The 27589-nt window shown below is 35.4% G+C and overlaps 6 protein-coding genes across 7 annotated transcripts; 4 read left to right on the top strand and 2 right to left on the bottom strand.

Annotated features, from left to right (window-relative positions):
- The first annotated feature begins 6108 nt into the window (after positions 1-6108).
- On the top strand, positions 6109-7877 carry PLA-I{BETA]2 (alpha/beta-Hydrolases superfamily protein). Its single transcript, XM_007039661.3, has one exon. It carries the CDS (start codon positions 6221-6223, stop codon positions 7802-7804), a length of 1584 nt encoding a protein of 527 aa, XP_007039723.3. The 5' UTR covers positions 6109-6220; the 3' UTR covers positions 7805-7877.
- Positions 7878-11728: 3851 nt separating this feature from the next.
- LOC18606192 (RGG repeats nuclear RNA binding protein A-like) lies at positions 11729-15468 on the top strand. Its single transcript, XM_007039660.3, has 7 exons — positions 11729-12149; positions 13013-13319; positions 13446-13511; positions 13669-13801; positions 14357-14512; positions 14601-14654; positions 14893-15468. Exons 1-7 carry the CDS (start codon positions 11966-11968, stop codon positions 15067-15069), a joined length of 1077 nt encoding a protein of 358 aa, XP_007039722.3. The 5' UTR covers positions 11729-11965; the 3' UTR covers positions 15070-15468.
- A 434-nt stretch (positions 15469-15902) lies between these two features.
- On the top strand, positions 15903-18442 carry LOC18606191 (Tetratricopeptide repeat (TPR)-like superfamily protein). Its single transcript, XM_007039659.3, has one exon. It carries the CDS (start codon positions 16116-16118, stop codon positions 18171-18173), a length of 2058 nt encoding a protein of 685 aa, XP_007039721.3. The 5' UTR covers positions 15903-16115; the 3' UTR covers positions 18174-18442.
- Positions 18443-18744: 302 nt separating this feature from the next.
- LOC18606190 (GTP-binding protein YPTM2) lies at positions 18745-21142 on the bottom strand. The gene is made up of 8 exons (XM_007039658.3): positions 20956-21142; positions 20316-20388; positions 20153-20200; positions 20014-20061; positions 19631-19702; positions 19384-19539; positions 19182-19285; positions 18745-19018 (listed from the first exon to the last, which is right to left on the bottom strand). The coding sequence occupies exons 1-8, from the start codon at positions 20967-20969 to the stop codon at positions 18922-18924; spliced, it is 612 nt and encodes a 203-aa protein (XP_007039720.1). The 5' UTR covers positions 20970-21142; the 3' UTR covers positions 18745-18921.
- Positions 21143-23467: 2325 nt separating this feature from the next.
- Positions 23468-24830, top strand: LOC18606189 (uncharacterized). Its single transcript, XM_088804650.1, has 2 exons — positions 23468-23877; positions 24432-24830. Exons 1-2 carry the CDS (start codon positions 23622-23624, stop codon positions 24443-24445), a joined length of 270 nt encoding a protein of 89 aa, XP_088660776.1. The 5' UTR covers positions 23468-23621; the 3' UTR covers positions 24446-24830.
- Positions 24831-25305: 475 nt separating this feature from the next.
- Positions 25306-27589, bottom strand: LOC18606188 (monooxygenase 2-like). 2 transcript variants are annotated; one of them, XM_007039655.3, is made up of 6 exons: positions 27245-27589; positions 26834-26980; positions 26635-26700; positions 26342-26504; positions 25984-26212; positions 25306-25886 (listed from the first exon to the last, which is right to left on the bottom strand). In XM_007039655.3, exons 1-6 carry the CDS (start codon positions 27475-27477, stop codon positions 25375-25377), a joined length of 1350 nt encoding a protein of 449 aa, XP_007039717.2. In that variant the 5' UTR covers positions 27478-27589; the 3' UTR covers positions 25306-25374. The 2 variants fall into 2 exon arrangements, with proteins under 2 accessions (XP_007039717.2, XP_017973903.1); XM_018118414.2 differs by lacking the exon at positions 26834-26980.

Genomic DNA, 27589 nt, shown 5'->3' with positions numbered 1-27589 from the left:
TTCTTCCATTAGTATAAAACAATTGTTACATTTAAAAATTGAACAAATCTTTTTATTGAAATTTCTTTAATTTAAAGTAAATTATAGAAAATTAGTATCCCAGTTGCCTCAATTTTATTTTCATCACTCTTTTAGAATGCAAACTTAGAAGAACATCAAATTACTTGTTTAAAAATGGAATGCCACCAAACTGATGATAAGCATCAAATCTCTTTAACCTCAGCCAATTAAGCCGCTCTACGTGCAAATTAAGCTACCACATGGCAGAAACATCCAAGTGGATAACTGGACAGGCTTACGTTATTGTCTTCGTTCACGTGTGCTCGATGTCGGTGGAGATTGCGGACATTATCTTGGGCACCTGGCACTTTGAACTCAACATGATTGTCTTTTTGGGTCCGCGATGACATGTCTGTTGCATCCATGCTTAGAAAAGTCGCAGCAACATGCGAGTTGGGATTCTGTATTTATTGTACTATGTTTTCTTCAAATGAAAATACTTAATGGACGATGTTTATAGTCTCATGACAAAGTGATATAAGGTATGCTAAGATTGAAAGTATCGCATTGAGAATTTGATGGCTTTTAAATTAAGCAGGAATAATTTCCCTTGACCTTGGTCTTGATTACTCTTCATATATGCGACATAGATCATAAAAAAAATAATCCAGAAATGATACAGAAATTTATTTTCCAGCCTAATTTCTGTGGCATAATGTTTGTGACTTTTTTCCATACTTTATATATATTGCACTTTTGATTTTTGAAGATAGGAAGGAGCCAAGAAGCCAGTTATTGCGGATTTATTCCAAGTCATGTGTACACATTATACATGGTCTTACTCTTCTCCTGGGTTAATTTGCAATTCAAAATGCTGCTGCTGTCTGTTCTGAAAAAAATATATTATAAACCCTTTGTTTCCTACACAGTAGCAATATTAATTTTTTACCAATTCTTTGTTCTTTTGTTTACTTATCTGGTTAACCCCCTCGGGGCCACGGTCTGCACACGAACTTGTTGGAAATTATATCTCCCATAGCAGTTTACCAAAACCTCTACACTTTCTTGAAACAACTTATAAATTAGCCTGAAACCTTAAAGAACAGATATGGACGGTATCAATATTCCCACAAAAAATTCAACACATTCAGCTCATATTTTCCAACGCATGCCTCTCACTTTCAAATGTCTAACCCTGATTTTGATATTCCCTGCACTGACTTCCGCACACAAAGCTTCAGAAATGAGCGGTTTAATTAATGCAAAGTTCATACCTAATGAGAGTCATAATTAAAGACATCTGCAAAGGAAAAATTTTATTTAATTTTAGGACATGCAGAACATTGACTAACTTTATTATCAAACAAATGAAGTTTATTAGTTGATACAGGAAGTCCGCGAGCATGCTTCTCGTGTAGGTCCTGTGTGCATACAGTATTACTCCTTTCGGCTATATCTTAATCCTACATGCAGTCTTTTTCCAAATTTTTCCAGTTAAAATTGGACGCCGCGTCTATATGTCTCTCCTTCTCCACGCTGGTCGGTGTGTCCGATCTGTTGAAAATGATGGGGTCTCTGGCCCTGGCCCCTCTTCATCTCCCAAGTCTACGCTATCTTTGGTCTGTGTTTGTTAAAGCATTCAAGTCTTAATAAACAAATGCAAGGCCTTGTCTCACGTTTGATTACGCTAGCAGTGTCCCAAAACATGTTCCATCATTCACTTTTAAAGTATTTGGCCAGTGTGGCGCTAAGCCAGCTACCAACAATAAACAAGTATGGTTTTGGAGCTAATTAATCTTCATTCCCACGTCTTACTTCCCTCAGCACCCACTTTAAACGGATGTATATTAGTAGAATCAAAGCAGCATTAAGCAATAAAGAATGATTAAAGAAAGGAGCCTCACACGAAATGCATGCTTCGATGTAGGATGAAAGAAGAAAAATGGAGTGTGAGATGCGCCAGAAGACTTGGACATTGAGAAATAAATACATGTGCATACACATGGTTGCATGCGGGGGAGACATGAGAGCCGTGACAGTCAACGACTTTGACTTGAACCCTCTATCTCTAAAGTGAACTAGCTACTTCCAACGTTGTTTGTTGATGAGCTTCAAGGAAGAAACAAGTGGAAGAAAAAGGGTTATCTGTTACACTTTGTTCAAAATTGTACTCAAATTACAAACACTGCTAATCATACAGACAGAAGAAGTTAGATCTTTGAATTTCGTTTTTAACGTGTCAATGAGAAAAAGTGGAATCACTTTTAAATGAGATGGATATATAGTGGAAAATAATGTGCACAGCTTTTCCTCTTTTGTATACGCCCAGATTCTTCAAACGTGTTATTTGGTGCAGCTTTTTTCAGTGGAGTCAGCAAGTGATGCAAAATGAATAATGGAAAAAGCACTAGAGAGTAGAATTTTTATAGTGCTTTTACATCAACCATATATAGAGGAATGATGAAAAGATGAACACGCCTCTTTCAGTGCATAGATATGGCAAGATCGAGTGAGTGGTCACCATCTTTTTCTCTTTTGTAATTCATTGGTTGGTGATCGGAGATTCTTGCTGCATGCCGAGTGGTGGAGAAACAGAAAGGGAAGCTAATCCGATTGTAAAAACAACTCCTTTTAAACGTTTTCTTTTAGTACGGGGTAGGGTACAAAATATCGATCACATTTGTTCATTATCAATAACAAATGGTTCATAATAGAATCTGATTCTATGATGGCTTTATCTCGAGAGTGTATTTTGAATCAAATATTGTGAAAAAAATGAAAATTTTCAACAAAATTAACAAATTAAAAACGATTATAAAGAGAACTATTTATATATATATATATATATTCTTAGCAAATCAATCTCTTTTACAAATTCTTTAATAAAAATAGACGTTGATAATGGAGTTTTGTTACGACTTAGTTGATTGATTGTAAGTTAACGTATGCCATGATGTAATTGAATGTTTGTTTATCTCAAATAACAAAAGATATCAACTTGTTTGTGTTAATAAATTTTAATTTGATTTTGAGAAATATAAACAAATTTCAAAAAGACTTTGGACTCTCCAGCAATTAACATGTGATACAGCAGCAGTGACATATACTCATTGACTGATCATAACAATTCCTAAAAGCATCAACATCCTTAATTTGATATCGATACAAGGAATGCAATGATGATCTACTCTGACTTGTCCAGTTTCATAGCTTCATTCTCACGCCCTACATTTTTCACGTTGCTTAATGTCTTTTTAAATTCGTAAATTGAGTGCAAATTAAAGGATGATTATGTTAATATTTAATGATCCTAATTTTTCATGATTCCATCCCAAAAGATAAAGCAAAGTAATATTCTTTAGTGGGAAGAAAAGAGGAAAAAAAATGTTACAAACAGTTTTAAACTATTCCACGTACGGATTTTGAATCATCAAAGATGATTTAAATGCGCCTAATTTTACAGTGCTCAACCACTTAAAGAATACATGATATTTTATCATGTTGGTTGTATAATTTTATCTCTCTACTTTTTTAATTTTTAATAAAATTCTTATCTTGAAGAGGAAAACGATTCTAGACATGCAATGTCCAATTGTTTGATCAGAGAAGTCAACAGAAATAATATCTATTATTTTAAAAATATTTTAATTAGAATCCCATTATTTGATAATACTCGAAAAAATTTTAAATTGTTATTCATTTAATTTTATAAAATATCTTAATTTTTCTTTAATCGAGTTTGATAATACAAAATATCTGATTATAATATATTTTAATTATTTAATCAAATTAAATAATACAAGATAAATCCATTAGCATACCTCAATTTGATAAGCGATAATGTTTAATAAGACTAGCATGTTACAACAATGGCTTTTAAAGTTCAAAAAGCGTAGTGCAGACTGAATGGCCTAGAACATCTCGCACCAGCAACAGCCAACAAGGCCTCCACCATTTTTTTAGTGTGCCTCCCGACACGGGATTGGTGTAATTGTTAACTTTTAAGGGGTAATTATATCTTGGTTAGTCATTGATCTTTAGTGTTCTTTTCAGTCATTCCCCTTTTGTATATCAACAGAAAAAAAAAAAAAGAGAAATTGTTGCACGACTTCCATGCAAAATATAAATGAAAATAACCACAATAAATATTGTGTATTCATTAATATATATATATATATATTTCTATATCACATACACCTCTCTCCGTGTCCTCGTATTTCATCTCATCTGACGAAAGTAACCCATGTCTTAAATTAATACGATTCTGGGAATAACGATTTGTTGCTTTGTTTGAATTTTGCAGAATCGATGACTTGTCGTCCGTAGCATTGCCTTTTTGGGACGTTGATATGGCAACGGCAATGAGAAGGAACCTTCATGATTTACACCTGCATACCACGATCTGGGCAATGAATGTTCAAACTGATGGTATGATCCACCAAACCAGACCAAGGCCGACATGAACATGGCAAAAAGCATAATATAAGATTTGACTATAACACAATATTGACCAATCAAACACCGGATATAACAGAAAATATAAGTTTGCTCGCAGTTTCATTAATTTATGGGAAGATATTATACCTGAAAGAAGAAAGTGTTGTACGTAAGCAGATGAAACTAGTCATATTCGGAAATTGCAAAAAATGGACAGCTATTAGCCCGAAACTCGAGAGGAATACTGTTTTGACCGAAATTTCCTTCCTTCTTGCGTCGGCTTTCAACGAGAAAACTCATTCCAAATTCAACATTTTACTGCATCCGGCGGATAGAGGAACTCGCTTACCCTAAGCTAGTTTATCGATCCCTTATGGAAATACCCTAACTTCTTGAAGCTTTTGACAAAAAAGAAAAGGGGGAAGATGATATAATTCATAGGGTTTGAAACTATGTAAGAAAAATTCAAAAGTAAAAACAAGAGACCAGAATATTTTCAATTTTCAAATATATCAAGCACTCATGCAGGAATGGAATGGACAATCCATCCGTTTGGAATTAGGGGGGCACCGGTTTATTCCAAATTGTCTGGAGAAAAAAATGGAAAATTGGGGAATTCACAGCTTCTGTTTGCCTGCATAGATATGCTGCTGTTGTAGCTCATTTTCATATCAAACAGATAGATTTGCATAAGGTGACCGACTTTATTTTGTTGAATTCAAATACATTTGCATAAGGGGAGGGGACATAACTAATTATCTTTATAGATAATAGAAAGGTATAATATTTAAAAAAGCTTTTAAAATATTTAAAAAATTTTAAATAAATATTTGATCTTTTATTAAGTTCAAATCAACTTTTTATTTTTTTTATTTCGAATCAAATAATTTTTTATATCATAATAGACAATAATATAACATTTAAACATCATATAATGATGTGGTTATATAAAAGTTTTCATTTTCCACATTAACACCATATTAATACTATGTAAATATAAAATAACAAATGATATTTTAACTCATGACAATTAATCAATTAATAATTATAAAAATCTAAAAATAAAATTATATGGACTTAGTTTAATCTAATAAAAAATAAAAATTTATTTAAAAATTTTTAAATAGTTCATGATTTTTTTCAAGTATTATTTTTAATATTAATATAATTTTTTACTGAAAATAAAATTTTAAAATCAAATTTTCATTTAGAAATATTATATATATAAAACTAAATCAAATATTCGAAAAATCAGAATTTTTATTCAACGTTAAGGTTGTGGTTAGATGATAAAAAAAAACTAGTTTGCATTTCATGGTTTCCTTGACTTATAACCCGTACACGGTAGTACACTACGATTTCCTGTTAAAGTCAAACCCCAAAACACAAAACAAAAAAAACTTGTCAGCCAAACAAACGTAAATGCCAAACCCAAGGGTCCTCACAGTCAATTCAACTCCAATAAAAAGGCTAACTCCCTTTCTCATTGATCTCAGACTTTTCGTGAAACCCAGTAGCGTTCAAGGGTGAAAACAGAAAGGGTCAATCTTTGTCCATCTTATATTACGATATTGCCATTGGGACACTAAAAGCTTCTTCATGTAATACTAAAGTTGCGTATGGGTATTTATTGGAAATGGCTGTCTATAAATACTATGCTTGATCTGCTCAATCCTCCTTGGTCATTGCTTAGCTGTTTGAGTTCTCTGTCTTTTTGCATCTTTCTCTTCATTGACTTTTTCTTTGCTCTCTCTCTCTCTATCTTTTCCTGTTCTGTCTCTCCATGCAGATCGGCATCAGCTCGACTCTTCCCGCTCAAAACTTGCACGTCTACCAGGCCAGACGTGCAAACTTTAAGTGCCAGAAATCACCTCTAAACCCTTTAACAAAACCCCATCCGTGTTCCCAAAAACCTTGTTCATCGGCATCATCGACTGAGTTGGCTCGGCAGCACCTTTCCAACCTCGACAAACTTCTCCAGAAAACAAACCAAGCTGACCCAGAACAAGTTATCAAAGCCCCAACTAATGGATCAATCGAAACCAAAGGTAAGGGTTTACTCGAAGGGCTTAATCTTTCCAGGCTTTGGCCTGAAATGAAAGCTGCAGAAGAGATGTCTCCACGTCATTTAAACAGGCTTCAAAGGCTTTTATCAAAAACCATGGAATATTCTCCAAGGAACAACCTTGGCTCTCGCTGGAGAGAGTACCACGGTTGCAATGATTGGTCAGGTTTGCTTGACCCGCTCGATGAAAATCTAAGGCGTGAAGTTGTTAGATATGGGGAATTTGTTCAAGCTGCTTACCATGGTTTCCATTCCAACCCTGCTATGTCAACAGACGAGGCTCCTTTACCAAGGCACGTGGCGTTGCCTGATAGGTCTTACAAGGTAACCAAGAGTCTATACGCCACCTCGTCCGTCGGGTTGCCGAAATGGTTAGACGACATGGCTCCCAATCTGGGGTGGATGACCCAACGGTCTAGTTGGATCGGCTTCGTAGCGGTTTGTGACGATAAGAGGGAGATTCAACGCATGGGAAGGAGGGATATCGTTATCGCTTTACGCGGAACCGCCACGTGCTTGGAATGGGCTGAAAACTTTAGAGCCCAGCTCGTTCAAATTCCTGAATCCCGTGACCCAACCCAAAAGGTTGAATGTGGATTCTTGAGCTTGCACAAGACCTCCGGTGCTCACGTGCCTAGCTTGGCTGAATCAGTGGTTGAAGAAGTGCGAAGATTGATTGAGATGTACCAGGGTGAGACCCTCAGCATTACAATCACGGGGCATAGCCTTGGTGCCGCACTTTCTCTTTTAGTTGCCGACGAATTGAGTTCATGCGCTCCCCAAGTGCCCCCGATCGCAGTATTTTCCTTCGGAGGGCCTCGAGTTGGTAACAAAGGCTTTGTAGATCGGCTTAATGACAAAAATGTCAAGGTGTTACGAATTGTGAACAATCAAGACGTGATCACTAGGGTTCCGGGCGTGTTCATTGGCGAAGGATCACAACAACAACAAAGAAATGAAAGTTTTTCAAGAGTGTTCAACATGCTAGATAACAACAACCCATGGGCGTACTCCCATGTCGGAACGGAACTACGGGTCGATACTAAGATGTCGCCCTATCTTAAACCCAATGCAGACGTGGCGTGTTGTCACGATTTGGAGGCTTACCTACACTTGGTGGATGGATTCTTGTCATCCAACTGCCCGTTTAGAGCAAATGCCAAGAGGAGTTTAGCGAGGCTGGTTCATGATCAAAGGTCAAACGTAAAACAATTGTATACTCACAAGGCCTTGAGTTTGAATCTTGAAAGGGATGGCTTAAGCTTCCCTGTGCCTAGTTGTTTGCCTAGCCCTTCTGGATAAGCTAAGCATATAAATACTTAAAAAAACAAGTAAAGAAAGAAAAATGGAAAAAGCTTGCACATATTTCAAATAAGCTGCCCATATGCTATGTTTCTTTGAATTTTATTTCTTTTAGTATCAAAGTTCATAGTTCCAAAGGTAGAAACTTGTCATGACTAGGATATTTGTATACCCTCAAACAAATGAAAATTGGTATTTTTTTAAGTCAAAAGCATCTTCCAAATGACCAAGAAATTGCTAACACTACAAAACCAAAGGCATTTTTTGATGGAATAAATTTCGTCATGAATCTTTATTGGAATATTTTGTTGAAAATTTATCGAGAAGAAGTTATTTTTTAAGAAAATTTGGTTTTTTCTCATGAAAATTCCATAGGAAAAAACTATTTTTATTAGTGTAATAATTAGTAAAATTGAATCAATGGTGGCTCATTTATTTATAAGAATGAAACATTTAACCTAAAAAATACAGTCATGTATTTTTAATTTGTGCTCACAATATGAAGTCAATGCTCAACCTGCTACGCTGCAAATAGCACAGTTTCATATGATTTGCCTTCTTCTTTTAATTTGTGCTTAGGCATGTGAGTCTGAGATTTTGCTTAAAATAATGGTAGTGGATTATAATTAATGTCGTTTTATTGATTATCTAATTAGCAAATAACCCCATTTCCCTTGTAAAGAAAATTGGTTAACTAACTTCACAAATCAAAAGATTCTGTACAAAACTAGCCAATTTTGTTGTGAACAGATTTATTTATCCTCTCATGACCATATATACAGCAAAAATAAAGTAAGTCCATTTTCTTACAATTAAAGTAACATGAACATGTCAAAGAATAAATTCACCAAGTAAAGTTTATACACTCTACTAATTATTTATTAAAGGTTTTTTTTTTAATTGAAGAATGGCGTAACTTCGAATAGCATTAAGTTTGATGAATTAAACTATAATTTATACTTAAATGTAATCATCAAGAGTTGTCAATTGATTTTAAATTAAATATTCATCTACAATTGAACAGATATCTATTGACAAATTTTACGAAGCCATTCATTTTCATTACCCACCAAAAAATGTGTGCAGTAGGAAATCCAACCATGATCATTAAAAGGTTTGGGCAAATGACAAAACCCTAGTCATGCAAATAATCTTAAGGTCAGATAAAGTTTCATATATATTTTATGTTTTTTCTTTAAATATGGTAATTGAGAGAAGTTTTAATTGTACTTTAACTATTTGTGAGTACTTTTCAATATTATTTATAGAATTTGAAATCTCAATTCTGCTCAAGTCTTAGTCTTAGCAAATCCTTTCTCACTAATTGCTGACTAATTCATTTGAGGTCAGATTTCTCCTCATCATCATGTTCTTGTCAATGCCTTTCTTTCTCTTTTATCTAGATTTGATTATAAAGTTATTCCATATTTCATTTTATTTTTCCATCGTGTGACACAGTCTTATTCTAGCTAGTTAGATAAATGAGTTGATTTATTCATCAGAAATTTAAAACCAAAAAGGGGTTTCAGATGACGGTTGTTGAATAAGTACAGTTTGGACTTTGAGGTATTAGGAGATGACGATATGGGGATTGGAGGAAATGAGCAAAGGTTACATATCCCCTTTTTGGAGTCTAAGTAAAGGATACAATATTCAAAATGTGGTTGGAATCAAATGAAACCCTTTCTTTTTCTTCAAAAAATTATAAAAAAAAGTTACAGATATAATATAAGCGAAATTATTATATTTTTCAATATTATCCTACTCAGTCGGTCAATTTTTTTTTTCTTTTGATTTAAAGAAAACTTTTTTTGGTAATAGAATTGTTAGAATGAACCAAAAAATTATGAAAAGTTGAATGCCAGGTCCAAGTATTAATTAGAAAAGTTATTACTAAACATTTTTCAAAGCATAAGAAAAGTTATAAATTATAGCCCAAGGGGCAAGTCAAGCATATCTAATTGTCAATGGCATTTCTTTGTTGTTACACGCTTACAGCTCGCAAACAAACCTGTCGTGTACTTTTGAATTTGTCACAGGTCTTAACCCTTTAGAAAATTAGTAAAAGAAAAGGTAAAAAATAAGACTTTTACCTCTTCTTCGACTTAAACTAGGGCAAACATTGGCAGTTGCTTTCAGTCCAGCCAAAGAGCATTAATGTAACTACTCCTGAACGTATGACATTTGTTTTTAACAAATATTCTTTTATATGATGTAAAGTAATATATATATCTCTTTCAACGACAATAGAGGAAAATCGAGGGTTGAAATAATATCAATCACCCAATAACTTAAAATTATCAGAAAGTCAAAAGATTTTTGTTTTTCCCATGTGGAAAGTCTAAAAAAGAAAAAAGAAATTGAACATTAAACCTTTAATTTTAAAGAAAGATAATAAATTAAAAATCATCCATTCAAAATTTGATTCATCATTGAAATAGATAGTTTTGATATTTTTGAACTTTCAATATTTCTAATTCTCCTTTATATCTTTTATTTCTTTTCGAAGATTCCTTGTTTTTCCAAAATTCTAGAATATGCACGAGATGGACTTGTTAAGCGATATAATTATTAGTAATAGTTCTCATTAAAATAATAAATTATAGTTATTGCAAAAAGAAAAATCTTGAATCACAAATTGTGAATTGCAAAATTATGAATGAAGTATTTATATAAATATATATATATATATATCTTAATTATAATTATATCATAATCTTAGTAATTTACTAAAATTTTTTATATAATTATGAAGAAAATAATGTCAACAATACAATATAGTGATAAGGATAACTTTCCTATATTCCTTTAACTATTTTTCTCTAGAAAGTGTTGCTAATCACTATTTGATTTCGAATTACGAGCATGACGTTCAAATAACGTCATCTTGACTTAAACACATTCACCTCGAAATCTAGACAGAAGGTACAACGTTTTGCAGCTCGAGTCCCGCTTTGATTGGTTGTCGGTGGAAGTTGCTGACGATCCATCCACACTGCATTTATTTATTTATTTTTAGCTTTTAAAATGACAACAGCATGGGCCAGAACCAACCAATCCCTTTGAACTTCTTGTTGTGTCTTCTTTTAGCTTGATTGCCCCAACAAACTTTGAAGAAAAAGGGGGGAAGATCCTCATATCTGTTTGTATTTTCCTTTTTAATTTTTACTAAAATCAACTGTTTGAACAAACATTCCGATGGAGAAACTTGTCCGATGTTTTGTTTTGGGCTCTTGGGCCGACAAAATAATTATTTGGACTGGATTACGAGTTTGTCTTTTCAAGGCCCAACAGTAACCTACGGCCCAATTCGAATAACTAGCTAAATGGATGGGCCCTTTGATTTGTTTCGCATCTTTTGCTATGTCAAATTAGGAAAAGTGTTCTATTCTCCTAATATTTTATATCTTTTTTATTCTCAATTTTTATATTTTTTAGAAATTGTATTAATCAATTGAGTATATATTTTCAATCATTATTATTTATATTATATTGGCTTTGCCAATGATAATTTAAGTTATTTAAATAGACAAACATATGGTATTGTATTTAGTATTAAATATTAAAAAATTCGAAAATTTGATATTTAATAATTCAATGTTAAATGTGTAAAATTCTCTATACTAATTGGATTGAATGATTTTTTTGGGCACAATGAATATTGTTATAAGAAATGGAAAACTATTATGTTTTGATAAATATGTTTTTTACATTAAATTATCTAAAGAAGCTATCGTAAACTTTGAGATTTTTTTTTAAAAAAAATTTCCCCTCCTTTTAATGAGCCTTGACAGATTATTTAATTAGAGTCCAAGAAACATACAGGGAAAAAGAAAGGAAAAACACGTCTTAAAATGAACTCGCCCACACATTAACGAAACCCATAGGGTTTTTAAGATTAGGTTTAGCCTCAGTCTCGTTTCTCTGCCGCATTGGCTAGGGTTTTCTGAGCCCCTCCCGTATAACTCTCATAATTCACTCTCACATACCTTTCTCCCTGTTTTCTTACCTTCCAAACACCAAACTTAGATCTTTTCCTTTTGGCTTATATTCACCTCTATGGCTTTAGCCATACACTAGGGCTCTCTTGGTTGCTGTTTCTCTTTTTGAGCTAAAAAGAAAAACTAAGTTTTCGATATAATTTCTTCTTCGAGTTAACAAATGGCAACCATGAACCCTTTCGATCTCTTGGGTGATGATATTGAAGACCCAAGTTTGCTTATTGCGGCTGCTCAGCAGCAGAAGCTGGAGAAGCCTAAGAAAGCTCCTGCTTCGGCTCCAGCTCAAGCTCAGCCTGCTAAGCCTGCTAAGCTCCCCACCAAGCCAACTCCTCCTGCTCAAGCTGGTAACTTTTGTTTCTTCTTGCTTTTTGATTGGTTTTGGTTGTCTGTTTTGTTTTGAAGATAATGTCAAAAAAGGAATAAAATTTGTGGGTTTTTGATTTCGTCTATTGTTTCCGTAGTTTGTGGAGTGTCTTTGTTGGGATTGATGTATAGTTGTTTTTGGATTGGAAGTGAAGTAAAATAAAAGAAATTTGTATGTTTTATTAATCTTATCTGTCAGTAAAGCTGCTCCTTTGTATAAGTCTTACCTATATTTATTTTTGTATAGGAATGAAATAAAAGAAAAGAAATTTGTGAAATTTATTAGTATTATCTGTCATTAAAGCAGTTCTTTTGCTCAAGTCTATTGCTGTGAAGCTGTATGTGTTTTGAACTTTTGATATGCATGAGTGAGTTTTGTGTAATTTTTTTTCGTGGTATCATTGAAAATGAGGTAAAACATGAGAAATTTTTTAACTTTATTGATTCTATTTGTCTTGCTATGAAACTGTTTGTCAATTCCATCTATTCATCTATGTAAAGTTTAAACTCTATTTTGAACTTCACTTAATATAATTCTTATAATTGAAAATGAGGTAGAACATGAGAAATTTTTGAACTTTATTGATTCTATTTGTCTTGCTATAAAACTGTTTATCAATTCCATCTATTTATCTATGTGAATTTTAAACTTTATTTTGAACTTCACTTAATATAATTCTTATGGATGATATGGTCATTGTAATATTCTGGCATTTATTGCTGAACTTTGCCTTAGATTTACCTTCTTGTTGGTTTATTGACAATCACTTTTAATTATTGAAGTGTGGTGTGCATACTCATTTATCCTGCATTCCTTTTTCCCATGTTTGCCTTGTTTATGTAGTGAGAGAGGCCAAGAGTGAGCCTGGACGTGGAGGAGGCCGTGGTGGTGGACGTGGAGGAGGCCGTGGTGGTGGACGTGGTGGCAGTGGGTTCAATCGTGATTCCAATGTTGGTGATAATTCCAATGGATTTTCAGGAGGGTACAGACCCTCTGAAGAGGGAGAAGGAAAGCTATCTGAAAGGCGTGGCTATGGTGGGCCTCGAGGTTCTTTCCGTGGGGGTCGTCGTGGTGGTTTTAGCAATGAAGAATCTGGAGAAGGGGAACGCCCTCGTAGGCAGTATGATCGCCGCAGTGGGACTGGACGTGGGTTAGTATTTTGCTTTATTTGAATTGTAATTTTTGGTCATGTGATTTGTTTCACATAATCCCACTGTTGATGTTTTCTTTTATTAACCATTTATCACTTCAACTATCTATCTTTATGTATAACCAGAAATGAGTTCAAACGTGATGGTGCTGGACGTGGTAATTGGGGAACTTCAACTGATGAAATTGCTCCGTGAGTATCTGTTTGCTGATCTCTTAAGCAGCATGCACAACAAAGCTCCTTATGTAATATGCTTTATATATGTATATGCATGCATGCATGTATGTATGTATGTATATTGTGATGTGAACTCATCTGTTAATATATCTGCTATGTTGGCCAAAATAAGGGAGACTGAGGTAAATGTCCCTGAGAATGAAAAGAATGTGGGTGCTGAGAAGCAATCTGGAGAGGAAGATGTCGTGGATGCCAGCAAGGAGAATGCTGCAAATGAACCTGAGGAGAAGGAGCCTGAAAATAAGGTAGTTCTTTGATCACAGTTAGGGTTTTGATTTTCTAGAGATGTGGCTATGGTTTCAACTGAGGGCTAAAATGAATATATTTGGTGATTTCCTGACCCTAATACCATTTCTCCTTGTTTAATTAGTGTTAAGGGCATAAATAGAATGCATTTTGATAGCTTGCTTAAACTCTATTAGTTGTCTATTAGAGCTTTTTCTATATTGGGCAATTTGTCTAGTAACATTATGTGAGATGGTTCTAATATGTTCAAAGTGCATAAATTCAATGTTTGAACTGTAATTATAACCCAGGCTGTTGTGGAGTTTATCTATGCTAACTAAAAACTATTTAACTAGGTAATAATTGTTGGATGAATCTATGTCATTGCTGAAAATTAGAAATTTATCTTTGATGATTCTGAATGGTGGAACTGGCTTTGCTTCCTCTTTGGTTAACTGAATTAACCTTGGGATGATCAAATGATTAACATAGGTTGGATTTCCCTGGTTTAACAAGTTTTGCTTGATTTTAATATTCTAATTTTGAATGTATACTTTTTCCTCTGTCTATACTAGGAGATGACTTTAGAAGAATATGAGAAGATTCTTGACGAGAAGAGGAAAGCTTTGCTTGCCCTTAAGACTGAAGAAAGGAAAGTTGATGTCAAAGAGTTTGAGTCCATGCAACAACTTTCAAATAAGAAGAGCAATGATGACATCTTTATCAAACTCGTAAGATTTCTTAAGTTTATTCTGTTGTTATATATGGTTTCATCTATTTCATTTATGCTGGTATATTGACTTAGCTTTTGATAATCAGGGTTCTGAAAAGGACAAGCGCAAAGATGCTGATAAAGAAGAAAGAGTGAAAAAGGTTTGCATATTTCTCTCACATGTTTTGTTGATTTCCCACTTCTTCTGGATGAATGCAATCCTTCCTTTCTATTTAACTTGTTCGAAGAATGGGTAAAGCAGTTATGAATTTCAGGTTGCTTGATGAATGGGTAAAGTATCCTTGTTTCAACTTGTTCACCATGTCACTATTATTGGTGCCAATGATGTAGATGTTTTTCCCTTATTAAAATTCTGTTTTGAACGTTGCTTCGGTGTAGTCTGTCAGCATAAATGAGTTCTTGAAGCCAGCTGAAGGGGAGAGGTACTATGGCCCAGGACGTGGACGTGGCCGTGGCCGTGGTCCCAGAGGTGGATATGGAGGCATCGCAGGGAGTAATGTGCCAGCCCCCGCAATTGAAGATCGTGGGCAGTTCCCCACTTTGGGTGGCAAGTGAGATTCCACCACCACTGCAAGCTGCACAATGGTTTTCACTTGCTTGGAATTCATTGTGATCTATTCAATACTCAGGAGTCAAAAAAGGGTTTTCTAGAGGAATGATGATTTCCTTTATTAGAAACCATTTAATGTTTTTGAGTGTAAATTTTAGATAATTTATCCATGGGTCTACAGACTTATGGTCTTTCCCTGACATGCATGCATACCTTTTTTTTGACCTTTTGTTTTGCCCTTTTTTTTTTAAAGTTAGAGCGCACATGGATCATTATTATGACTGAGAAGTAGTGGCATCAGTTTTGGTTCGGTGTAGGCTGAGAACGTTTTAGTGGTTCCTTTCTGGAACATTGCAGTCATGTTATTTCATCTTTTAATCTCTATTTATTTATGATTTGATGCTTCATGAAGCTTCAAGGTTGGGGTATTTTATGTTTGCAAATAAATATCACTCAAGGCTAAATGCCATTAAGCTGCCCCACCCCCTGTTGTTAAGTGCGTTAAACCCCGTATAGGCTGCGTACGTCCAGCCATCATCCCTTTTTCGCCTACCGTCAGTGGTTGAGGGGATGAAGCTGGGTCTCCAGGCTTCGGTCTGCAGCTGTTACGGATAACTGCCTATGTTCAACGCTAATGTTTTTCTGTTTTTAAAAAAAACTATCACCTTGTAGGACTGGTAAAAGTCAAGAATGAGATTAAGTAGCGAAAAGGATGAAATTGAGGTTTAAGTTGAGTATTAACAAGGTTACAAAGGTATGACACTTTTTTTCTCCTCTGACGTTCATTTTTTCTCTTGAACTCTTTCTTGTGTAATTTTACCCCTGTACCAAACAAACCAAAAACCAGAGGAGAGATATTGGACTGTGATTTGCAGATCCGTCTCAAGCAGTCAAGCTCAAGACATTCAAGTTAGGATGGAAAACAAAGCAAATGAAACAGACTCAAGACATAGGCCGAACTTCGAAGCACTCAAAACATTTCCGAGTTCCACCATTTAGAACTCAATAACTAATAATCTTCGACTTTCCCTTTTCTGACCAAGCATGACAAATGTATCATTATCTGAAAAACACAAGGAAGCAGCCCACCTTACCTTTCCTCAAAATTTTTCCACCAAGCAAACACCCTCTCTCCCCTTTCTCCACTTTCACAATCCTAAATCCAAATGTCAATCCCAACCACGAAGCTGTTCCCGCCAATTTCCCTTCCCATTCGCCACATGAACCTCACTTGGTTCCCACCAGTAACATAGCGAGGAAACCCCCAACCGCCCCTTCCCTTGACAAATCTCCAACGTTGGATCAACAGGATCACAATTATATCATTTCTTCAAATAAGGTTATCACTAGCTATATTCGCTCAGGTGATTTAGATTCCGCTCTCCGAGTTTTCAACACCATGACTGTTAAAACGACAGTTACATGGAACTCGATTTTGGCCGGGTATTCAAAAAAACCCGGGAAGATAACACAAGCCCAAAAACTGTTTGATAAAATTCCTGAAAAAGACACTGTCTCTTATAATATTATGTTGGCTTGTTATGTACACAATTCTGATATGGAAACTGCTTGGTCTTTCTTTAATTCAATGCCCTTTAAGGATTCTGCTTCTTGGAATACAATGATTTCTGGTTTCGCTCAAAAGGGCTTAATGGGAAAAGCGAGGGAGTTGTTTTCGGCCACGCCCGAGAAGAATAGTGTTACTTGGAGTGCAATGATTTCTGGGTATGTTGAATGTGGGGAATTGGAATTGGCTGTGGAGTTTTTTGAGTTAGCGGATGTGAAGAGTGTGGTGGCGTGGACAGCCATGATAAGCGGGTATATGAAGTTTGGGAAGATAGAAAAAGCTGAGAGATTGTTTAAAGAAATGCCAGTCAAGAACTTGGTGACTTGGAATGCTATGATCTCTGGTTATGTGGAGAATTGTCGAGCTGAGGATGGTTTAAAGCTTTTCAGGATGATGTTAAGGTATGGTATTAGGCCGAATAATTCGAGTTTGAGTAGTGTTTTATTGGGTTGTAGTGAATTGTCTGCTTTGCAGTTTGGGAAACAAGTTCATCAGCTTGTTTGTAAGTCTTTGTTACGTGATGATACAACTGCGGATACTTCATTGATTAGTATGTACTGTAAATGTGGAGCGTTGGATGATGCTTGGAAACTGTTTCTTGAGATAAAGAAAAAGGATGTTGTTAGTTGGAATGCAATGATTTCTGGTTATGCCCAACATGGTGCTGGTGAGAAAGCTCTACATCTGTTTGAGGAGATGAGGGATGAAGGGGTAAGGCCAGATTGGATCACCTTCGTCGCAGTTCTTCTGGCCTGTAACCATGCAGGGCTGGTAGATATGGGGATTCGGTACTTTGATTCCATGTTGAAGGATTATGGGGTTGAAGCTAGACCAGATCACTATACATGTATGGTGGACCTGCTTGGTCGAGCTGGCAAACTGGTTGAAGCTGTAAATTTGATAAAGAGAATGCCTTTCAAACCACACTGTGCCATATATGGAACCCTTTTGGGTGCTTGTAGGATCCACAAGAACTTGGAGATGGCCGAGTTTGCAGCCGAGAACTTGCTTAATCTTGATCCCAAAAATGCAGCTGGTTATGTACAACTGGCTAACATTTATGCAGCAATGAACAAATGGGACCACGTTGCTAGGGTTCGCCAATCAATGAAAGACAATAAGGTAGTGAAGACACCTGGGTACAGTTGGATTGAGATAAAGAGTGTAGTTCATGAATTCAGATCAGGGGATAGGGTGCACCCAGACTTAGCCTCCATACATGAAAAACTGAGAGAGCTGGAGAAGAAATTGAAGTTGGCAGGTTATGTTCCAGATCTTGAATTTGCACTACATGATGTGGGGGAAGAGCAGAAAGCACAGCTACTATTACGGCATAGTGAAAAGCTGGCAATTGCCTTTGGGCTCATTAAAGTGCCCAGTGGGGGACCAATCAGAGTTTTCAAGAACTTGAGAGTATGTGGGGATTGCCACCGTGCCATCAAGTACATTTCAGCAATTGAAACAAGAGAGATCATAGTAAGGGATACCGTAAGGTTTCACCATTTTAAGGATGGATCCTGTTCTTGTGGTGATTACTGGTAGGTTTGCATGGTTCCCTTGAAAGTAAGAAGGCAATATGGAAACGATTATTCAATCCACTGCTGGTTCAAATCACTCTGGTGGAGTTCTCAGTCTCGCCTAAGCTCTGGATCCACTTATAAGGAAATTGAGGTGTGATATATACTCCTGACTGCATTTTTTTTTTTTTTTGTGGTGGCAAACCTTGCTAACGGCCAGGCTCCAGGAATTTATATTTCCTGCCAAGAAATTACAACGGTGGAATTGTACAACTATGAGTTTTGTTTGTCAAAGTGTAGGTTTAAATTCTCTGGGAGATTCCTCGGGGATGTTGCCGCATAGTTCACATAGGCAACAGACCGAAAGAAAATTCAGAGCTAATTGCACTTGCCATTTACGCTACTATTTCGGCCAAACCACCCTAATAACACCAATTGAGAGAAACGAGGTGCTACAATTTCCACAAGAAACTTCCACGGCCATGTTAAAAATATAATAAACTTCAAAACCAGATAACTCAGATGAGGAGGGCAATATGTGGCTAATGGTAGAAACTGAACAAGGCAAATACTATATTCCTATTTTTGTACAAATGTTTGCTTAAAATCAAATACAATTAAAAGAATAGAAGTTTAACAGAGTATTGAACAAAAGACAAGAATACCAAATCAGGCTGAACCATCTCCATATCAAAAGCATGAAATAGGACTAGTTTTACATGCAACAAATAAACACAAAAGAACATAATGAGCCCCACTAAAACTAACTTTCTTTAAGAAGAGCAGCAACCTGACTTCTGGTTAACAGGCTGTCCTCGAATCTGCACCGTTGGAGGTCTCGCATTGTTCATGGCTGGTTGGCTTGCCATCCTGCAAACAACCATAAAGAGATAAGGATCAATAAACTCAAAAATTGAGGGCCAATCCATTAAAGAAGAAGTGAATCCATCTGCTTCTTATGTGTGTATATATATATATGTGCCTGCATGTGCGTACATTCACCATCAAATAGGGAAAACACCAGGTACAGTACCTATTCTTGATTGAAGCAGCCATGGCCATGAAAGCCTCTTCAACATTAGTGGCATTCTTTGCACTTGTTTCCATGAAAGGAATCCCAATTTCATCTGCAAACGCCTGAAGAAAGAAAACAAGCCATGAGTGATGAAAATCCTAACTTTTAGGATACCTAAAACTATATACATGTGAGCAACAAATTTGTGCAATCAGTTTACCTTAGCCGTCTCATAGGACACAACTTTGTTTGCTGTTAGGTCACACTTGTTCCCAACTAAAAGCTTGTTCACATTTTCACTGGCATAGCGGTCAATTTCATTTAGCCATTGCTTGACATTGTTGAAACTCTCTTGGTCTGTCACATCATAAACAACCTGGCAAGAGCGTAAGCAGCATGAGTTTAATCCTGCATAAAGAAAATTAAGAAAGGAACAACACAGATAAAATGTAAAATATGGCACTTACTATGATACCATGAGCACCACGATAGTAGCTGCTAGTGATAGTCCTGAAACGTTCTTGGCCAGCAGTATCCCACTGCATATCCAGAAGCAAGCATGAAAAGCAATCAGTAATCAACAATGATCAAAACAAAAGAATAGTCATGTAGCTTTTTAACTCTATAAAACATATCAAATAATTCCAAGAAGGGAAACAAAAAACGATTTAACTTCTAAACACAAAGAAACTTGTTATATTAACTAGAACTGTGAGAATGAACATAACCCCATTAAAGCAGACCAGGGCATGGGGGTACCAAAATCACAGTATGCATTCCAAGTAGGTAACTTTGGAGATTCAAACTCAATTAACAAAAGAAAAGATAGTATGCCAATTTAAAAACTTACAATTTGGAGTTTGATGGTCTTTCCATCCTGTTCCACAGTGCGAATTTTCTGCGTATTGAAATACAATTCAAAGTTAATTTACCATTCACATGTTCAAAATATACAAACCAATTTTATAAAAATACAAGACAGAACTTACAAAGTCAACACCAATGGTACTGATGTAACTCTCCAAATATGAATCATCCTGGCTCACAAAAAAAAAAAAGTTTAGAAGCATTAAACCTAGTGAATAAAACGATAACAAATCACAAAGCAAAGAATCCAAGAGCATGAAAATCAATGAGGGACCAAGAACTTACAGCAAACCTCAAAAGTAGACATGATTTCCCAACACCAGAATCTCCAATAAGTAAAAGCTTAAACAGATAGTCACTGCCATTAACACAAACAAACCACATTCAGAATATAAAACACGGGTCAACATTTCAACATATAAGGATACATCCCAAAAAGCTCAACAGCAATCAAGATTCAAATTTTTGTCACTAAAAGTTTTGAAGACATTTAGCTCTTGCTATGACTTTAGAATATCAACAACCAACCAATATTCACCCGATTATTTCCATCCTTAAGCCTAACTTTGTTTAAAATATCTTAAATCTTTCCAAAAGCTGTTACCTAACTTAAGAAATCACTTCGATAAGATTACAGTTTTTCAGCATAATTAATTTTTCCACGGTAACTTATAATGCATAGAAAATCAATAAACAGATCTGATACACAAATTAACCGGATCTGATTCATAAAGCCGATCAATAATCAAAATAATGAAAGAAACAACAAAATTTTAGGGAAAATCAAAAACAGTTAATTCAAAAAAAAAAGCAGATCCATGGAAAATGAATTAGAAACGATTGATTCGTCATAAAATCAACTAAAAGAAATTTAAAAAAATTAACGGTTTCTTTTTTCTGAGATTTGAAATGAACTGGAGCTTACTATTCGGGATTCATGATGGCGACGAGTTCGAACAAACTGAATCACAAGAAGTCGGGGGCGATGACAGAAGGAACGTGAAATTGGGGCTTACGGAGAAAATCACCGGTGATTTCAGATCGTCGCCGGAGAAAAAGAGAGAGACACAGCGAGAGAGAGAGAGAAGGAGCTTTATACCGTATTGACGTGGTGTCGTTATAAATAAAGAGCCAGAATTTTTAATTTTTATTATTTATTAATTAATTGTTTAAATTTAAAATTTGGGGAAATTCGAGTGGTGACGTAGCAAGGAAACCAAAGAATGCCACGTGTTGTACACTTGTTATGTAATTACATATTTGGGGCATTTTCGTCCTCTTTTTACATATCATTTTCTTGGAAAATATTCAATTATATCTAATATTTAAAACTTTATTCATATCATTTTCTTGGCAAGTATTCATGGAGAGTTCAATAAATATTAATCGAAAAAAATTATCAAAGAAAATATTACAAATGTCCTAAGATGCTTATGATTTGCAATTGGCAGAATTTTATTTTTTATATCATTTGGATAACTATGAACTAATTTGATAATTTTTTTTATTAGAATGAGATATTTGAAATTTGAATTTCAATAATAACTATGAGCGGAAATCAAAATAAAGACAATGATAGAATTAGAAATTTATTTGTTATATACTTTATATAATTAGTGAAGCACGTAACATAAATTAAATATTTTTTTCATTCAATTACACAAGGATTGATGGATAAGAATAATCTTAATATTATAATGAAAGTAAATCCCAAAGGAATGAAGAGGAATTGGATTCTTCAACTTGTGATTTATTTTTTGGGATGTCTTATCGTAGATCATCGTCACCATGCACAATTAGCTAGCAGTTGGATTTATAGGTGGATCCCAACACAAGCAATTGATATCTAAATTATGAAGTTATTTTATAGTTGGAGAAAGTAGTTAGGAGAATGACAATAACTAGGTTTGGATTTTTATTTTTTAAACTTTAATCATGAATTAATGAGTCAGATTTTCACTTATATTCCACGATCTATCTTCAAAGATCTAATTCCTTCGCTGACAGATAGTAGGAATTAAAACCACAACTTATTTTTAAGGATATTTTAGTCATTTTAGAACATTTAATCTGGCTTTCCACGGAAGAGGAAAAAAAAAGCGAAAAGAAAAGAAAAGCCAGGTGTTTCCGTTTACGTGTGTGTTGTCTGCATGAAAGGAACCTTTCGACAATCCAACTCGTGCATCCACGCGCCTGCCAGCCGGAAACAAGGGTGGCGGCAAACACGACCGAACCCAGCAAATGCAATAATGGGACAAACATGTGGTGGTCAATTTCTCCGTTTTTCGCTTTGACCTTTTTGTTTTCATTGCTCGCATATATTTTGACCATGCTTCAATCCAGGAGCGTGTTGTTTAACTTCCTTCTGAATGAGGTCAAACGTGGCGGGTTAGAAAGGTCTGAGAAAGTTTTAGTTTTAGAATGGCTAATTCGTGCATTCATTGAGAACAATTTGGTAATAATTTGCTTTTATTTGAATCTTTGACAACTAATTCGAGTTCATTGTTAGGATGGGAAAGAAAAATTGGAAACAGAGGAATCTTCTCAGGGGTTACGTGTATTATAGCCTAAACACATTTTATTTTCTTTACTTCTCTACTTGTTATTTTGCTTCTTATTTGGATATTATATATGGCTCTTTGCTTGAACAAAAAGAGTGCTCAAACTAGACAAACAAATAATCTTTATATTTAATATACATGGTTAACAAGGTCTATTAACTATTTGCTTCAAAATGTTATTTTAGTTTAAAATATTATCTTTTTTCCAACAATTAAATGCCACGACCTACAAAGTTTCTTATTAAAGTTTTCTTAGTTGATTTTTTTTATTTTTGTAAAAATTAATAAAAAACAAATAAAAAATAAAAAACAAATAATGAAAAATCAACCGAACACAGTCTTGATATCTCTTCTTCAAAAATTCAATATATCTATGTAATTTGGATGACGAGATTAATAATAGTGAAACGAGCTATTAAGGTTAATTTGCTTTGTTTCAATTTGAAATTTCCTTTTTTAGATAATTAAAAACAAAATCTTCAATGGTAAAAGTGTTCATAAATTTATCCAATCTCATTAGAAAATGACTCTAAATTTTGAATATAATAATTAAAAATAAAAAAAACAATATTTTGATGATATAAAAATGTAATATTTTCTAATGTATATGCATTTGAATCTCTTCCATAGACCTATATTTTTTTTTTCAATGATTTATGATATTTCAAGAGTGTAGGCATATATCTTCTTTAAAAAAAAGAGTGTAAGCATGTATTTCAAAATCTTAAAATATATTATTTCTCCAAAAAATAAAAATAAAAATACATTATCAGATATAGCTCCAAGTAACTTTCTTTGTTTTTGGCCATGAATAAAAAATTATAAAAAAAAAAGAAAGAAAAAAAAGAGAAGGCTAAAGGCATGGTTTTGTTTTGTCATTTTGCGGCACCGCCTAAATTAGCCAAAAACCGTGCCCTTTCGTGAGGAGTTTCGCCTTCAGTCGGCACCCGCAACGAAGACCGAAGATCTCATTTCTATTGGAATCTCTCTCTTTCTCTTTCTCTGAAACAAAAGAGAAACGGACCCAAAGATGCATCGATCATCGAGCGGTTCCCGAGTCGCAGACGAGTTCTTCATCAACTCAACACCATCCGAATCACAGAGTTCGAAGCAACAGAGCTCAGAGACGGTTTCCCTGATCCCGCAACAACTGCCCACATACAATCCCCTCTCGTACGCCGCTAAGAAAGAAAGGTCTCGTATTAGATTTGCCGAGAACGCCATCCACATCATCCCTCTCGTTCTGATTCTTTGCGCTATCATTCTTTGGTTCTTTTCCAGCCCAGGTTTCCAATATCATTCCTTCCTTTATTTATTTTTTGTTAGATTGCGTCCGAAAGTTAATTCATGGTTGCCTAAAATCTGGGTATTATATAACTTTTTTTCTTTTATTTAGAATGGCAGCTGCTTAGCAGTGCAATTGTTATGTGGGGGGTTTATAAGTTGGTAAATTAAATCTGTTTGATTGGTTTCGTTCAGTGAAATAAATAACTTGCATTCATTTTTGTTGAGCAATGAAGAGACATGTTAGATTGAAAGGCAGTTATTGAAATTTACTAGTCATATTTATTATGTTTTCTTGATCAGGCAATGCATAAGAACCGCTCAGCTTTGTGCTTTAAATCCTTCTATTTTTATTTTTTTTAAATCCTTTTATTTGTTTCAAGTTATTTTAGATTTTTCTTCCCTTTAGATTGATGAGATTTGGTAAGATATACTGATTTTCAGTTACAGACATTAGGTAGGTACTTAATAGTTAGAATTAAGGTAATTTAAGTTGGAAAAATCAAAATTTAAACTTTAAATGCTGTATAAACTAAGATGATCCAATTCTTTGCAGAATCAAGGGTTTGAAGATTGATTGCAAGATCAAGATTCCTTGGTGCATGGACTGACTCGCTTCAAAACTGGAGCTGGAGGACTTTAATTCAACAAAACAACTGGTGTGCGTAATCTGTGATATTATCAAAGAATGGGTGTGATTCACTTTTTTCTTGTCAAAGAGAGTACGAGATGTTCATTTGCTATGGAAAAACCATTTTGATTTTTGAAGAATTTAGGTGATTTCATGCATTTTGTGATATTACACATATATACAAATACAAGATGATAAATTAATGGGTTTAGAAGACAGAAGAGAGCTATTTTCGTAGGGATGAGTAATGCATTGTCATGTTTGTAAGATAGAAAGTGGTTTTACCATTTGGCTATAATGATAGTAGAAACATCTTTTCAATCATTCTGTTTATGCTCATGCTCTTGTATTCTGATATTAACTTCGACTATTTCCCAGCAAGACTCCATCCTAAAGGCCTACTTACTCCTTGCCTACTTCAGCTTTTTACATCACTGGTGCTAATAAGACTTAAAAGTGATTTCTTTTAATAGATTTAATATCTTGAACCTTGAAGTTGCAAGAATGGTGAACGAGTAGAGGTGCAACATATTTGAGGTGGGGAACCTGCTTGATGCATGTAATGGTCTTCTTAATTTTTGCTTTGATGTAATTATATAGGTTGCTGCATATTTTCATTTTCTAATATATGCTTTGTTCTTTTCTTCCATGATTAACTCTGTTGTCCTAGAAGTTATTTTTGGACAATGCACCTTTTTTGAAGGTACAAGGAGACTAGAGATAGGTAAACTTTGCCCCATTTTATCAAGAAAGCCCTGTAATTTTGCATGATGCATTAAAATATGATGGACAAAATAGCTTTAAAGGACAATTAAGTATAGCCATAAATTCTCTTGCTTCTTGTGGGGTCGGGTTGAAATCCAACATTTTATGTTTCGAGAGGCTCACACTCAAAATTTGTGTGTTCAAGCATTGACCCAAGTCTAACTAATTTAGGTATGACAACATTGTCACGAACAGAACAGACAAGTGGATCATCCCACTGCAAAAGTGATCCCACAAGATTTGCCCGTATGGTTATTGGAAAGATACGGGGCCATCTTTCCTCTCCATATGCCCTGAGAGCACCTTCAATGGATTCAGGACCAGATTTAATTCCATCTGCCAGCTTTCTTGTCAGGATCACTGCGTCCTCTAAAGCACAACAAGCACCTTGTCCAAGATTGGGAGTCATTGGGTGCCAGGCATCCCCGACCAGCACAACTTTACCGGCTGATGCAGGGGGGCTTATACCTGGCCATAGCCAACGGTCAACAAGGGGCGCCTTACTTATCGTCTCATCTGGGGTGAGATCAATCAATTTAAGTAGCTCCGGAGGCCAGTTCTTTATTAGTTCTTTTGCTAGCTTCTTCAGCAAAATTGGATCAGTGATCTTTGGACCTGAAACAAGCCAAGTTCTACATCATTAGAGCTAAAAAAGTATTTGCAAAAACTTTATGACTGAATCCGACTGCAAGTTTCATTCATAAAAAAGAACCTGCTGAGGGGCTGTTATAGCAGATAAACCAGTAAACTTTTGTAGGAGATACAGGAACATATCCTGCACGCAACCCTCTTCCGTACATGTAACTAACTCTTGGTGCAAATGGCTGCCCCTTGGGATAATACCCAAGTCCACGGAGAGCACAATGCCCTGCATACTTCGGCTCAGAGAAACCCATCCATTTGGCTATTGTAGACCGAATTCCATCACACCCAACAACAATCTGTTGAAATGTATTCCATCATTTGATTTCTTGTGACACAGTTTGGAAGCAATTCTGAATTATAGTATTAATCAAGATTCAACCTTGCTATATATATGAACGAGAATGTTAAAATATAGGTTAATTAACCTTGGCAAGTAATCTAGTCCCATTCGTAAGTTCCAAAAGAGTTTCACCATTTTCACTTGTTTCAATCTTTGCTAACTTGGAAGAAAATTGGACTGCCTCAGGTGGCAGCTGATTGGCAAGCGTCTCTAGAAGTATTCTCCTCTCCACCGCGCGAACTTCTTGGCTGCAGCATCGTGTCATCATTGGTTGATGAAAACAAAAACGATTCCATACAATTGAAAGGTAAAGAAGAACAGAAATGGTGATACAAGTTGGATTAAAAACTGCCTCCAAGAACGTGGAAGATTTAGTACGTTTGATCTTCATCTTTGAATTTGAAGGAGCGTAACTCCCTGCCATCTTCTGACTTCACCACCATCCTGCACAGCCGATGCAATGAACAAGTTCACAATATGATAACTAAGGATGCCTTGAGTTTGAAACTAGTATAGGAAAATTTTGATTTCGTAACGCACGTGTTAACATGACAAGCTAATGAAAGTGAACGTATACCCTTGGATTTCAAAAAATTGGCTCCTGAGACTATCTGCAACACCGATTGCATCCAATACCCGCCACCCATTCTTGAAAAGGGTGAGTGAGCTTCCACCAGTTCTAAGTGACTCTGCTTGCTCAAGCACTAGTGATCCAATTCCTAGCCTGATGATGACTTAACATGACAACTACTCAGAACAAGTTGTGGAGATTCATTTCTCATTGAACTTGCTAAAACTCAATAGCGCAAATCTGATCATGTGCTATAGCTATCTTACATAGAGAAAAAAAAATTAAAACATAGATTTTTGCACAACTCATTGCTAAAGACACCACCAAAGGAATCAAAGCAATTTGTAAATAGACAGTCTAATTTAGACTAGAAAGGTAAGCAAGTCATAAAGTTCAGCTAAAATTTTTTTTTCTTACCTGCGAAGGGACACTGCAGTGGCTAGACCAGCAATCCCAGCTCCTACGATGACAATATCCTCCTTCTGAGCACCAGCTTCAGCTTTTATAGCTGATGCGCAGATGGGTTTAGTTCTGGGTTGAGCTCGAAACCAAGCATGGCTCTGGAAAAACACCCTCCTTTGAGAATTATACAAAGAAGGTCGTGACATAGGAGAGTTGAGGCGCAAAGGAGAACGAGTGGCAATTGCCATGGTTCAGCAGTGTTCGGGGTGCAAACTTTGTGATATTTTGAGACTCGAGAGAACCAGAATTTTAGTACGAAAGACCACGGAAAAAAGTGGCAGGGATGAAAGCGCCCTGGTT

This window comes from Theobroma cacao, chromosome 3, assembly GCF_053813885.1.
Source record: "Theobroma cacao isolate CCN51 chromosome 3, ASM5381388v1, whole genome shotgun sequence".
In the NCBI taxonomy this organism is placed as follows: Eukaryota; Viridiplantae; Streptophyta; class Magnoliopsida; order Malvales; family Malvaceae; genus Theobroma; species Theobroma cacao.
This window is presented reverse-complemented; position numbering and strand designations above follow the sequence as displayed.

Coding starts and splice junctions, on each gene's coding strand:
- LOC18606192 (XM_007039660.3), top strand. CDS start 11,966: ATGGCAACCATGAACCCTTTCGATCTCTTGGGTGATGATATTGAAGAC. Junction 12,150..13,012: donor AACTCCTCCTGCTCAAGCTG/GTAACTTTTGTT, acceptor TTGTTTATGTAG/TGAGAGAGGCCAAGAGTGAG. Junction 14,513..14,600: donor ATGACATCTTTATCAAACTC/GTAAGATTTCTT, acceptor TTTGATAATCAG/GGTTCTGAAAAGGACAAGCG.
- LOC18606191 (XM_007039659.3), top strand. CDS start 16,116: ATGTATCATTATCTGAAAAACACAAGGAAGCAGCCCACCTTACCTTTC.
- LOC18606190 (XM_007039658.3), bottom strand. Junction 19,703..20,013: donor AGACCATCAAACTCCAAATT/GTAAGTTTTTAA, acceptor CTGGATATGCAG/TGGGATACTGCTGGCCAAGA. Junction 19,286..19,383: donor TGTCCTATGAGACGGCTAAG/GTAAACTGATTG, acceptor TTCTTTCTTCAG/GCGTTTGCAGATGAAATTGG.
- LOC18606189 (XM_088804650.1), top strand. CDS start 23,622: ATGCATCGATCATCGAGCGGTTCCCGAGTCGCAGACGAGTTCTTCATC.
- LOC18606188 (XM_007039655.3), bottom strand. CDS start 27,477: ATGGCAATTGCCACTCGTTCTCCTTTGCGCCTCAACTCTCCTATGTCA. Junction 26,701..26,833: donor CAATTTTTTGAAATCCAAGG/GTATACGTTCAC, acceptor TCGGCTGTGCAG/GATGGTGGTGAAGTCAGAAG. Junction 26,505..26,634: donor TTCAAAGATGAAGATCAAAC/GTACTAAATCTT, acceptor ACGATGCTGCAG/CCAAGAAGTTCGCGCGGTGG.